The 14,390-nt window shown below is 40.0% G+C and overlaps 2 protein-coding genes across 2 annotated transcripts; both read right to left on the minus strand.

Moving 5' to 3' along the window:
• Positions 1-635: 635 nt before the first annotated feature.
• LOC146523921 (snRNA-activating protein complex subunit 1-like) lies at positions 636-2,289 on the minus strand. Its single transcript, XM_085181194.1, has one exon. The coding sequence runs from the start codon at positions 2,118-2,120 to the stop codon at positions 1,020-1,022; it is 1,101 nt and encodes a 366-aa protein (XP_085037320.1). The 5' UTR covers positions 2,121-2,289; the 3' UTR covers positions 636-1,019.
• A 1,174-nt stretch (positions 2,290-3,463) lies between these two features.
• Positions 3,464-13,169, minus strand: srp72 (signal recognition particle 72). Its single transcript, XM_085181182.1, has 19 exons — positions 13,048-13,169; positions 12,461-12,581; positions 12,138-12,258; positions 10,446-10,589; positions 10,176-10,287; positions 10,046-10,077; positions 9,618-9,742; positions 9,418-9,475; positions 9,181-9,312; positions 8,967-9,095; positions 8,397-8,469; positions 7,032-7,096; positions 6,862-6,957; positions 6,588-6,691; positions 6,353-6,430; positions 6,019-6,156; positions 5,829-5,866; positions 5,353-5,512; positions 3,464-4,502 (listed from the first exon to the last, which is right to left on the minus strand). Exons 1-19 carry the CDS (start codon positions 13,145-13,147, stop codon positions 4,322-4,324), a joined length of 2,007 nt encoding a protein of 668 aa, XP_085037308.1. The 5' UTR covers positions 13,148-13,169; the 3' UTR covers positions 3,464-4,321.
• Positions 13,170-14,390: the final 1,221 nt, after the last annotated feature.

A 14,390-nucleotide genomic window follows, 5' to 3' on the forward strand; every position in this document is an offset into this window, starting at 1 on the left:
AATTTTACCCAATGTCACACCTTCTTTATTTTTAATGTTGGAAAAAGTAAATATTTATTTTCAAAAATAAAAAAAATTGTGAAAATGTTAAAGGAGGGATAGCAAGCTGGGGATCAAATTGGCCACGAATCCAGACCGCTAAGTGGCTTTAACCCAAGTGTCATTAATAAAATGAACTACTATTCCTGCAGTGGAGATACCTGAACTCATACACAAGAAAAAAAACTGAAATTAAAATGTTTAACATTTTAATTGCTTGAATAACAACGCATACATAAAATGCTTCCCTTCTTATTTAACATCTAAGCATTTTGTGATTTAAAGACTAGGATCAATACATTTTAATTAAATATATATATTAAAAAAAAACCCTCTTAGCCCCCCCCCTTCTTTTGCAAATGGATAGGGCATTAGATGTGTTCTCAGAATTTATTTTATATTGTTTTTGTTATACAAATCAAAGGAGAAAACTCCAGAGGTAATTCAGACTTTATATTAAATCAAACTCAAAAAGGTTACAATGTGGTTCCTTAAAAGTTTAAATAAATCTCGCCTACTAACACAAAGACAGGCTAAATCAAATAAATAAGACAAAATTTGTTAATTTTACAATTTGTATAGCCTAATTTTAACTATGATAAAAGTTTCCTCCTCATTTATTTTTTCCCCATTGCAAAGGTGGTACCTATTATATAATTCTTTCTTTCTATTTCCACCCGTGATATTAAAATACACTTCTGGGTGATTTCAGAGGCTTTAAAGCATGTAAGTGATTCATTAAGGATTACAAAAGGATTCAGACCTGCAACAGTTTATCATGAAATTAACGCAAAACAGTGTTAACTGGTTTCTAATTTTAGATTCAAAAATGTATAGAAAAATTATTGAAGCCTTTCAAATTATGATTTTTTTTTTTAGCTATAACAAAAACATTTATTTATAGTTTCTTAACTTATTCCAGTTGAACAGTGACAAACACAGTAGATTTAATTATTTTAATGATCTTCTCTCCTCCTCCTTCACATCCTGTAGGGCTCTGCCTGGTTGGTCCTCCTCACTGGCACCCCGTCCTCCAGCTCAGGAGCACTCAGGAGCCAGGGTGGCATGTTGCTGTCCTCCTGTTTCACCCCGAGGTTCTTCCAGGTCCGGGCCCGGAGAGAAGGTGGTCTTTTTTTCTGTGGGACCCGCTGGACCTTCTCAGGCCCCGAACTGGACGAGTCCGCTGGCTCACCCTGCCGGTGCCTCCTGGACTTGGGTGCCTTCTGAACATTGCTGTAGCTCTTCTGCTTGATGGAGGACAGAAGCCTCGCTCTTTTGCTGCAGGACTCCTTCTCATCTTCTTCATCCTCTTCTTCTTCCTCCTCCTCTTCTTCTTCATCTTTTTCCTTCTTGTCTTTGAGTAGCTGTGAGGTGAAAGTTTTGTTCTGCCAGGTGATGAACTCTGACATGCAGTCTCTCAGGCGTAAGGTGAAGTCTCTGTGGGTCATGGTGATCTGGGAACCCACATCCTTGGTGGTCTCCTTCAGCTTCTCGTACAGGCTCTGGAGGTTGGTTATCTCTTCCAGGGTGTCTGCACTGATGAGCTCACGCACCGCAGTTGTCCTGCTCAGAAACTCAGGGCACACATGCTCCTTCTTTGGCTTCTGCTGCTTCTGGAAGGTCAGAAAATGCGGCATGGCCGTGTAGTGGATGGCTTTAGATGCCACAAGCTTCTTGTAGATATAAACTACATCAAGATGGCCGGATTCTACAGATTCCTTGAGGAAGGCTTGCACGTGGGTCCAGTCCTTCAGAGCGAGCCGGATCATCACAGGTGGTTCAGCGAGCTGCGTGTGGTAGAAACCAAACATCAGGTACAAGCCCCCCACTCGGATCTGGTAGCTGTATGGAGGTAGGAAGTACTTTACAGCTGTGGCCAGAGTCACCCTGCAGAACCGCTTCAGTTCACCCGCATTGATGGTGCCAATGAAGAGATTGGAGAAGCCCATCTCCCTCCAGAGGGCTGAAAAATCCTCATACCTGACCGAGTCTATCTGCTGGAAGCGCCCCAGTAGCTCCTCCACATCTTCAGTCAGAGGGCCGTAGAAGAAGTCTGAGTAAACACACGGCAAACGAGGCATCGTTTCATCCAAAACCCACAGAGAATCACTCAGGCTGGCTGCTCTACAAGTGAGCTGTGGTCAAAGCAGGTGTAGTGCGTTGATGGCAAATTAACAAGCAAGAGCGCCCAGTAGTGGCAGGATGTACCAAGTAAAAACCATTTAAACCAGGTGCATCAAACATACTGGGCCCTAACTTAGCCCAGGGGATGACTTTGCACAATGAGAGGTTGGATTTTTCTTAATAACAGCTTATTTTGACAAACTTAACATTTCCTTTATTATGACATTTTGTAAGAGTAAAGCAGTGCTATGGGAACCTCATGCTATACAGGTAGGTAGGCGGGAGCAGGACCAGCATGGAGTTGTACTGGCAAAAAGATAGGAGTGTGAGCTGGACATGACAGAACTGAAAATAAGGCTGGGAGTAACCAGCGTGGACAAGATTAGATACAAGCTTATCAGAGGGACAGCTCAGATTTAGTGGTTTTGGACCAACGTTAGAGAGGCGAGGCCGAGTCCAGGCAAGAGCATCAGGAAGTGAAACAGCTGGTTGGTAAATTGACATTTGTTGCTGTTAATCACTTAGAAATGATGCACCAGTGACCTTTTGATTATGTGCTACCACGTGAAATCCAGGTAAAATCTGATTTTGGTTTATTCTGTTGTTTTTTTTTCCAAACATGCTGGATTAAAATATTACAAGCACACCACGGTAATCAGATTTTCAGTATAATAGAAGTTCCTACAATAACAAGCAAAAAAGGGATTTTTGGAGATTTTAAATAAATGGCTACACATGTAATTTTTCTCTGTGACCACATGAGGGCTTCATATCTCACAGAGCAATAGAGAGATTATTCAGTATGAGAAAATTTAAGGTGCAGTTTAACTTCCTTTACTTAAAAATTATAAAAATATATTAAAAAAAATTACATTAACAGGACATTTTAAAGCATTGCATAATTTAATTTCAGCTACATTTAGTCTTAAATGTCAAATTTATGATCTTTTTCTTCATCATGATCTGGATCATTTGGCTCCATCTCACATTCATAGCTGTGGTCTTCCTCTTTTCCAGCACATCCACTATTCTCCATACACGTTCAGTGTATGCTCTAATGACCCCAGGAGGTATGTTGTCATGGAAAATTTGCCCCTGAAAAAAGCTTCTGATCTAAGGTGAAAAAAAATTTCTAATGTGTGAGAGTAAGAACTTTGGAGTGACGGATAAAATTTAAACAGCAACCCATCTTTAAGAAGGCCAGCAGAGAATTTTCAGTAAACATCAACAAATACATCCAGTCTCTTCTATAAACATCTCCATTCATGCACAACGCCACAAAATGAGCCATACTAGGAAAAAAACTCACAGCAGGAGCATCGCTGTTCAGTTTTATTTAGACTTAACAAAATGGAAACCTGTTTGGCCAAAATAGTCTTTCTGAACACATGCATGTGACAGAATCAAAATCCTTTCGCTTGAATTCAGACAAATAAATTCAAAAATAAATATGTTACTTTACTGTAGCTAACTGAAAATACATTGAAATATTAAAGAAAGGTGAAACTGTCAGGTGGAGCTGGACAGGCTAATACTGAAACTCAACAGGTTTAAGCACCATTACCCTAAATTCTGAACTTTGAGTTACTCTGCAAAAGCAGTTTTATAACTCCCCTAATTCTAATGAAGGATACTCGCTGTTTTAAGAGTACTTAACAATGCTTAAAATGCAATAAAGACATGACTGAGCTCCTTAATGCATACATGATTTAAACACTTAATTCATTTTTGATTGATCAGAATTTGTTTTTTGCTTAAAAATAAAGAAAAATGCTAAATACAGTGCAACTGTTAAGGTGTAGAAATATGCAGCCATGAAGACAATTCAATGGACATTTAATGAGAATATGGATATCTGTGTGTTATTGATTCAGTGAAAACAAACGCTGGTTTTGCAGAGCAACAAAAAGTCAATTTCAGTGGAACTGTCCTTTCAATCGTCAACTCTTTTTTTCTCCTTTTGTAAAAAAAAATCTGATTCATGGTGTCGATGAGCAGCGGGGAGGATTTTGGTTTGATCAAATGACCTGAACAGAAAAAATAAAATAAAAAAATAATAAAACTGAATTAAAAAAAAAAACGAAGGAAAAAAAAAAGCTTCTAAATTCTCTGCTGCTCAGATGCCAACAGCCTTCTTCCTCACATTGCTTCCCACTGTCTACCAGCCTCCTTTGCCTCCTTTCTTCTTCTTTTGCGGTGCTTTCTTGCGAGTGGCGCCTGAGGACGATGGTTTCTGCTGTCGTGGGGGAACTACGCCGCTGGCGGGGGCTGTAGAAGAGCCGGACGCAGACCCTGGTCTCGGTGAGGTAGGGGGGCTGCTGACAGTCTTACTGGCATCCCTGAAGAGAGAAAAGAGCCACAGTGCAGTTAGAAGGGCCGGAAAATTACAGCGCGGCGTTTGTTTATTCAGGATCTGAGTTTCCTTCTGTGACGTGGATGAGTGAAATAAACGTTTGATTAGCAACAAAGCTTTTGTTGGACAGTGTCTCCCACCACCTCCATACTTTTCATGTATTTATAAATTCAGGTAGCAGCATGATGTTTGATAAGTTTATCATCCATGTTTGAATAACTGACTTTCAACAGTGACCTGCTCAGCCTGCCATTAGGGTCCAAGTCCAGCTGGTTAACGGCAACTGTACTTTCAAAATAAGAGCAATAAGTTGCATCTGCATCTTCAGACATCCTTGGGTGGTGCAACAACAGCATAAACTTTGTTAGGATTATTAATAAATAATTTTAGCTTCTGTAAAAGAGAAACTGGAGGGCATCAAAGAGTAACCTGCTCAGTTGCTAATAGGGAAACTCAAGCTCAAGGGCTGTAAGTAGCTGGTTAATAGCAATTGAAATTTCAAAGTAAAAGTGAGGGTATGTGCAGAAACATCTGTTGTACATGGAGTCGTTCTCTCGTTCTGTTTTGGAGCTGCAGTAGTTCAGATGAATGGTGGCAGATGGATTTCTCCTTTAGGAGAGACTGAGAATAATTTTGTTCTCAACAACAGATGAGCCCTTCGTCCCGCAAAGCAGCTGCGGTTCTGATCTGATTTCAGAGTTAATTGGCATGAAAACAAAAGAACAATCTCAGATGCTTTTCCTCCATTAGTGCCGTTAATAACTGGGTTTACAATTACAGGAAATTGCACCCAGACGCCTCGGCTGGACGTGCGTGTGACTGCGGAGTTTACTCACAGCTCTGCTGAAGCTCCTGCCGTCGCTCCCTGTGTGCCTTTTCCTATTTGATCCTTCTTCTTGCCCTTCTTCTTCCCTCTGTAGTAGGAGCGCTCCTTCATAGGAAGCCACCTCTCGGGGTCAGGGGTCACTTTGGGGTCATAGTTCTTGGGCAATTTTCCTAAAAGGAAGATGGTATGGTGTGAGTACTTTATGAGCAATAACTAGACAAATAAAATGTCTTCAACAGAGAAAACAAAAAAAATCAGAATTATTCTCTTTTCCTAACAGTGGTTTTAATGTTTTGGCCACTCAGTGTGCATCTGAATTTCCTACATCTTTAATCAAACTCTCTTTTTCTCTAAGGAGAACAAAAACGATACAATTAGATGTTTTTGCTCATTTAGAAGAAATAATTTCATGGCCTTTTGTATGTGTAAATAAAAACTTCCAGAACAGATTCACTCTAAATCTTAGCAAGTGATTGAAAGACATACCTTTCTTTTTCTTCCTCTTCTTTTTGATTTCACCATGGCTGTTAAAGAAAATGAAGGAGAAAAAACAAACAAACTTGTCAATGTGTCCCTCGTTCTTTTGAATGTTTTGTTTACCCCCCCCCCCCCCAAAAAAAATAAATAAATAAATAAATAACAGAAGTAGCCACAGAAGAGAGTAACAGACGTTTACCCTTGTTCTTTGGGAGGGTTTTCTCCCACGACTTTAGCAGCTTTTTTCCTGACATATGTGGCTCCGTGGGAATTCTCCAGCTCGTCAACGTCCACGTTGAAAGACATGGTGTCTGCAGACGGTAGGTGTTTGCTGAGCCTGTAGAAAAAAGCTAAGGATGCAACAACTGCTGACATCCAGATTACATCCTGGTCTTCTTGGGTTACATTTACTTCAACAAGGTATGGATGATTTGTAAAATTAATAAACTATTTTTTCAACAAAATACCAAGCTCATTGAAAATGAGCTAAAGGTCTTTTTATCTTTTATCATTTTAATAATATGAAAGGATACGATTTGGCTTTATCCGTGTCCACTAGAGAATATGCAGAGATGAGTTGTGCCAATGTGTGGACGTCCTTGGTGTTTTGTCTGTTTTGAGAAAAGTGATTTTTATGAAAACAGTTTGATGACATTTGAGGCATATTTTATAAAGAAATAAAACCAGCATCTGTGAAATTAAAAAAAAGAAAAGAAAAGACTTGACACATGTTGAACCAGCCGAGTGTTTAGCAGGGATTTAACTCACTTCCACAGCTGTTCCAGATCACTAATGGCTTCTTTTTTCCGCCCATACTTCAGCTTGAAATTGGCAGCTTCTCTTACAAGAGCCAAATGTGTAGCAGATCCAGGCTGTGCAGGAGAAAAGACACAGTGGGAACACGTTCACACGTCTGAAATGAAAGCTAACTGAAATCAAAATGCACACTTAAAAAGTGTTTGACCTATACACAACAGAAATTAAAGTGTAAAACAGTGGTGCAGACTTGCACAACACGAACCACCATCCGTGACACACAAACCTGTTCAGACTGGTAATGCTCAATAGCTTGTTTGAAAACATCGATGGCGCTGTCGATGTCTTCTTCATGGGAGTACATTGTTACCAGAGCTGAAACCTAAAGAGACGATGACATGGTCAAAATAAATATATGAGGGAGCAAAAAACATACAGTAGCATCTTTAGTCTTACCATCCCTGGTTTGTGCTTGAACTCTTCAATGGACCTCAGGACATCACAGGCTTTTGTCACATGACCTGAAGACCAAACCATTCATTGGATTATAACACCTAATGAGGAGCATGTATCAAAATTAAACTGCTCAAAGTTTAAAGGTAAAAAACCTGTTGAAGTTGCACTCGTTTGTTTCTTTGTTAATTATTGTTGTTTCTTTCCGTTACTTACAAATAAGGCATTATATTTTACATAGTACTAACTTTAGTGAGAGTCATGAAGTCTCTCCTGTTGAAAAATTATTATTTTTAACAGACAAAGAGGTACCTGTGAAGATATTTTATAAGGCTTTATATTCTGTACCTTCAGTGATGTCACAGAGGCTTAAAGGCACATGGGAAAAGGAGTTAGGTATAGCAATTGATGATGAAGAGTGGAAAGATGTCTGGAGTTATGCCAAATCAATCTCAGTTTGTAATCGTACTAAAGCAATACAGTTAAAAATCATACACAGAATGCATATATCCATATTTTGCAGACATCAATATAATCCTACCCTTTCACCCATGTGCCTCAAATGTAAGACAGAAATTGGTACCCTAACTCACAGCTTCTGGTCATGTTTGAAATTGCAAGAATATTGGTCTAATGTGTTATCTGAAATGGAGAAGATGTTCGGTTGTGAATTGGAGATGGACCCTCTGTCTCTTATACTGGGCCTCCCCAGCCTTCGATTAATATCCAAGAATAATAGGAGATTGTACTGTGTTCTCACCTATGCGGCAAGGAAGAATATACTACTCCAATGGATTTATGAAAAAGCACCAACTATTAAAGGTTGGCAAAGAGTAGGATCTAGTGCCATTGGAATATCTTACATGTATACTGCACTCAAAAACAGATCAATTCTTTAAGGTGTGGGAACCATACTTGAATTATGTGGAACCTGATGTTTCTAATATTATGTTACAAGGATTCTCTTGAGGGTTCAAACTGCAACGTACTACTGGGACCACAGGTATTGTACTGTATTGTATTCTCTCTTTATTTATTTATTTATTTTAGATGGAACTGAGCTGGTGTTCTGTGCTTAGTAATCAGTCTGTTTGTTTTTTGTTTGTTTTCTATTTATTTATTTTTGGTTCTGAATTGTACACTTTATTATGTTATGTAATTATGTACTATTTGTGAAAAAGAAAAAACTAATAAAAATATATATTAATAAAAAAAAATAAAAAATTGTTGTTTCAGTACTCAGGCGATAATAATCAATGTGCGTGTTTGTTTTAGGAAGCTAGAAATATGAAATACTATCACGTCCACAGAGAAAAACAACACAGTAAGACAGAGCGGGGGTGTGTGTGTTCGAATGCAGATCACTACCTTGTACTAAATAGAGTTGTGCCATTGTCAGTTTGATGCCAGACGCACTCTCTGGATTCTGATCGGAGAATTGCTGCAAAATAAAAAAAAAAAGAAAAGAAAAAGATCAGTTAACAGAATTAATGAAACTATTAATTACTGAAGGACAAAATACGAACATTTTCATCCAAACCCAATAGTGTTGTAAGTGTTTTAGGGCATCTTTTTTGTATCCCTTTTTGTATTCCCATCTTCACAGTTAAGCATCACTTTTAACCGTGAAGACATTTTTCAGTATTTTTAAAAACCACTCAACCACAGTGAAAACATTTCATAGATGAATTCTTGAAAAAACAAAACAAAAAAACTGAAAAAAGCAAATCTTTCAGTACTTTTTCCTGTTTCTATACTTTTTAACATTTTCATTGAAGGATTTTTAAAGTGCGATATTAACTATATATTTAATCAGCTTTCACCACTGTGATTTTTTAGGTTAACTGGTGCATCATTTGATCATTTTCTCATAATCAGACAAAAGGAGGAGAATGTGTATCGGTTCTGATAATAAGGAGCAGTGTGCATCATTAATACCTGGAGCAGCTCTATGGCCCTGCTGTGCTGCTTCTCTCTGCACAGCTGAGCCACCTGGATAAGGACCGGCCGTGGATGTCCTGGATTTTGAGCCTGAAGACTGGATGACAGCTTCCTGCACTGGTCAGCCTGTTAACGGGCAAAAGCATCATCGGTGTGAAAATAATTACCTATTATTAATTATTTTTCATTCCTCCTCCAATCACACCCGTACCTGGTTAGTGTACATGGCCAGCAAGGCTTTGTTGAAGTCAATGGCCTGCAGCTGTTTCTTTGCCAGCTTGTACTCAACACCTTCAGCATTCGTCAGCTTCACCTTTTTCTTTGAGTCGAACACGTTTTGGTCCTGAGGAAAGAGACCGAGCCTTAGCACAAGCGTCATGGCTGAAATTTTAGTTTTACGATCCCTGTTTAGCGTCTGAAAGTGGATTTCAGGGAGGTTCAAACCCACCTTGTTTATGGTGATGATATTGTTGGCAGTCACAGCAAGCAGCCCCACGTCAGATGGCCTGAAATTAAATCAGAGAATTAGAGCAAGCTGAAAATCTATTTAACAACTTAATGCCTGCCTCTAGATGCTTCTGAACTGTCTAAATGCATCCCCATCATCTTTTTTAAGACCAAATTTGATGCGATGATGCCACAACTCACTTGAGCTTGATGACCTGGTTGTAGAGCTGCAGAGCCTCATCTGTGCGACCCTGCAACTGCATGACGTACGCCATCTGAGAATGGATGACGGCCAGCTCTGACTGGATGTCCTCCTCAGTCATATCCTGAAAGGGACAAACAAGAAATGATGGTGATTAGCTGGAAAACACTGAAAACTAAGTGTTACAAATACAAGATAATTATGAACAAGCTTAGCATATCAATACACATATATGGCCGAAATATGATTACAGCAAGGTTATTCCCATACAATTTTTATGTAAATAATGCATAAATGTAGAATATTTTAAGACTTAAAAGTATGTTAAGAGTGGAGTAAATTTCACTAGACTTGTGACGTACTTCTGGACCATCGTTTGGGTGAAATTACTAGAAGTGAAAGTGAAATAGGTCTCAAAAACACTTACAGAATCATCTGCCAGCGAGACTCTGCAAAGCTCTGTCAGAAGAAATGATCAGTTTATGTCTGAGATCATTACATCATTTTAAAAATACATCAAACACCAGCTTGATAGCAGAGACTGAATATAAACTGACCTTCTGCTTGCTGTAGTTTATTGAGGGCCTCTGTAAGCTTTCCTTGGCCAATTAGGGAACAGGTAGCATTGTAGCAGAGCTCATACGTTGACTCAGGCAGACCCAGATCTTCCTGCAAAAGAAAAACATAACATGTTCAAATATGAGTTCATTCTAATTCTAATCAAACAGTCTGACTCCAGTTCTGTGCAACAAACTGGAGAGAGTAAGTTTTTGATTTAAAAACTCAAATGAAAAGCTGATTGATGAACTGTGCCAATGAATGCTTACCATTGGAGCCTTCTCCCACTGACTCATTGCAGCCACCACGGCGGCGAGGTTGGTCTTCCTCTCCTCCTCGTACTCGTCCTGGGAGTTCCTGATCAGATCCGTGTAGACAGACTTGCACTCATCGTAGCGCTCCAGTCTGTACAACTGCACAAAGAAAAGAGCTGGTTCAGATTAGCAGACGTCGTCACACTTCTCACAACAAGACGAAAATAATATCCTGTTAGAAATACACAGAAATTGCCAAGCTGACAATTTATTACAAATCTCTCATTCTCACTCACCAACCAACAAAACCCAAAACACTAGTGTGTTCTCAAAAGAATGTCTCACTGTAATAAATAATAATAGTAAATCATATAGACTGCATAAAGATTGTAACAAGCTGATATTCACAAATATCGGGGATAGTTTTAACAACACTGAAGTTACTTTAAGACAAACACAAATAGAGCAGTGGCGTTAAGAGGTGAAAATGCTACGCTCTGCAACCCTGATGTCTCCGTTTCAGAGAAAAATTGTTCAATTATACTTTTGCTATCTGTTTTTTTACAATGTTACTTTACATTTAAATGTTTTTACAATCATGTTTCAAAAACAGAAGCCACATATTCAAACAGCAAGCTGTTTGCATTTATTGTATACCGTTTAATTTGAATATGATTTGTTTGCAGTTCTGATGCTAGATGATCAGATTTTAAAATGCCACATATTAACAATCAGCAGCTTTAAAGGCCTCAACACTTTCTTTTCTTCTAACTTTGCTGCTCTTTTCAACAAGTAGATGACCAATGACTGACTTCTTCAGCACAAACAGTAAATGTACACTAAACTGTATAAAAGAAATGTAAAAAATAATAATAATACAGTAATATAATCTACTTCTATCAACTGCTGCCTTTAGGGATCATCTGCTTCCATCTCACCATATTCCAGCATCCTCTACTGTCAGATCAACCCTCTGCATGTCCTCCTTCACCACCATCCATTAAACTTCTCTGTGGTCTTTCCCTTTTCCTCCTGCTTGGCAGCTCCTTGTTCATCATCCTTTGTCCAATATATCCACTATCCCTGCTCTGCACATGTCCAAACCATCTCAGCCTTGCCTCTCTAACTCCTATCTTGGTCACTCCCAATGAAAATTTTAACATCTTAGGCACGCTCTCCGTTCATTTGGTCAGTTCCGCCAAAATCTTCAAACCATACATCATAGAAGTCCCCACCATCTTATGAACCTTCCCCTTCACTCTTGCTGCTATCTTTCTGTCACAAATCACTGCAAACACAAACTCCACCCTGCCTACACTCTCTTATAAAGCTCTCTGGTGTACTGTGTGTTGCTTTGGATGACTGACAAATATTTAAACTACTCAAGATACACTACCACTGCTCCTTGCGTCTTCACTGTTACATCATATATTCTGTTTTGCTTCTCTGTCTTACTACAAATCACAGTCTTATTTGTGAACATCAGTCCACTGAGGCTCCTGCCTGACCTCATCTGTCGACCTGCAAGTCCACCTCCTTACCGTCCTCATACATGTACTACACTACCCTCACATATTTCTCTGCTGTTCTTAAAGCAAAATTCTATAGTGCCTTAAGGTCTTAACCTAGCTTCATCAACTCTTTCCTACAGCTTCCATCAACTGTATGACTACAAACAGTAATAATATAATATAATATAAGCCTCACCACTTGACCGTAAAGCTCCTTCAGCTTGTCTGTCTGCTCAGGAGCACTCTCGATGGTCTTCAGGGAGCTCTCCACTCTGTTCAGCCGGTACTCGCAGTACGCCTTCTCAAACACCACCTCACTGAGTGGAAAAAAGACCCCCACCCAGCCCCGACAAAGGGTTTAAATGTGCAACACACCATAAAGAACAAACCTTACAAGAGTTTTGTAAGTTTTTCTTAGAGCATGGCATGACATTTAAGTGTCTATACACCGTTAGACACTTAAATGTCAACAGTGAACTACAGGAGTAATTTATACGTGAGTGACAGCGTGCCGCTTACCTGCCGAGGACCTTTGAGTGGGTGTTCATCACATTTAGCGCCTCTTTGAAGCTCCCATTCTGGATAAGGCAAACCACTTTACAGTGCAGTGCCGTCACATCGTCCCTGTTTTCGTGTAAAACTGCGACAGGACAGAAAGAAAACAGCAGTGAACATCACTCGCTACGAAAAAAAAATAAAAGATTTCGCCCTGACACTGATGTGATTGTGCAAGGACAGAAGAGGAGTGTAAAGCAGCCGCTTAACGTTTCCAGGACAGCCGCCTGGCTAATCATGGGTTAGCTGTCGTGGTTGGCTAGGGACACGTCAGTCATGAGACAGTGGATTTAGGGGGCTAAATATTATTTAACAATGGCTCAAAGTCACGCAACAAGTAGCTAATTCAGCAGGTATTATATATTTATTATATTTATTACACATCGTTAATCAGAGCTTAATACACGAAGCTCCACGGGTGTATTTAACACTCTGACTGCCGTTAGCTCAGACACATGCTAACAGCTGGTGCTGCTCTGAGGGAACACAGGGGAAAATCCTCCGCGTGTCCGCTTTCTGGTTCCATTTTCAGAGTCAGCCTGTATACCTACTTTTAGTGAGAGCTTTGAGGGCTCTGGTGTAGTCTCCATTCTGTCCGCAGCGGTTGACTTCGGTCCAAAGCGAAGCCACAGATACTCCTCCACTCGCCATCTCCGCTGAGTGGACGCTCTCGGTGTCGGAAACAGAATGTGTTTACATCCGGGACAGCAACAAATACGTTTATTAATTTTAAAATAATTTCTATGCGGAATAAATGAACCGTAGTCATAAATTGGGACGCTCTTCCAATGTTAATAAAAGCCTACTATTTGGGGGGCATGTAGTTTTTAATTTCAAAATGACGCATGCAACTGACGCATTCACGGCTAACCCTACTACACGTTAAATTGAAGTGCAAACATAGTACTTTATATTAAACTACATTTATTAGCCTACACATTAAGGAAATGATATTTATGAATAATTTTGGAGGAGTTTATAGAAGTCTAAAACGGACAGTTCTGCGGTGTCAGTGCTTTTAATTCGGGTGCTTTTAGGACCGTAGTGGTAATAGTCAGAATTCCTACATTTGTGTCAGCATTGGAAAGTAGCACGGTGGGCCGTAGGAGCTACGGCGGGACTCGGTTGGCTTCGGTCGGACTCGGCTACCGAGCAAAGGAGGGGGGACTGTTGTCATTCGTCCGGGCTGTGTGGCGAGCTTTTGTCCAGCAGAGATGGCCGGGATTAAAGGTAAGCAGCAGGAGATTTTCATTCCCTTCAGAAAGCTTCTGAACTCAGCCTCTGTTTATATAATTTCAACAAAATGTGCACAAGGCATGTTTGCGCGTTTGTCACGCTCAGATAAGTAACGATAGAAGGAGTTAGCGCAGGGCCAGTACTGACAGACGTTAGCATTAGCTCGGTGATGAACCTGCACTGTTTTGGTAGAAGCAACCGCAACCGCAACATGACAAAAATAACCAAACCAACTTCTGCGTTTCGTAATGAAAACAATGTAGCAGTGCAACGTGCTGCATTCTTGCGCCACAGTTAACGCCATTCTTGTTTAATACTACAACAACGCAGAAATAACCGTACCGCTAATGCTAGCTGCGCCTTAACTTCCCACAGCCGCTGACTGATTCCAGGCAGCCCCTGGGATTTTAATAGAATTTAACCAGTGGCCGCACGGACTCTATGGCTGTCTGGGTTTAACGTGGACCCATGTTAGCAGGGTTTATGCTGCTAACGTAGCTGTCACACACGTGAAATCAGCTGATTCATCACATGGTAGCCCCAAATCTCCAGGGGCCCTGCAGCCACCATGAGATTAGTGATTTCCTGTGGATATACCCTGTTCTAACACTGGGGTCCCCCTATCCTCTGCTTCTCTTGCAGCTCTCATCAGCCTTTA

The sequence above is a fragment of the Neolamprologus multifasciatus genome, chromosome 2 (assembly GCF_963576455.1).
Source record: "Neolamprologus multifasciatus chromosome 2, fNeoMul1.2, whole genome shotgun sequence".
NCBI lineage: Eukaryota > Metazoa > Chordata > Actinopteri > Cichliformes > Cichlidae > Neolamprologus > Neolamprologus multifasciatus.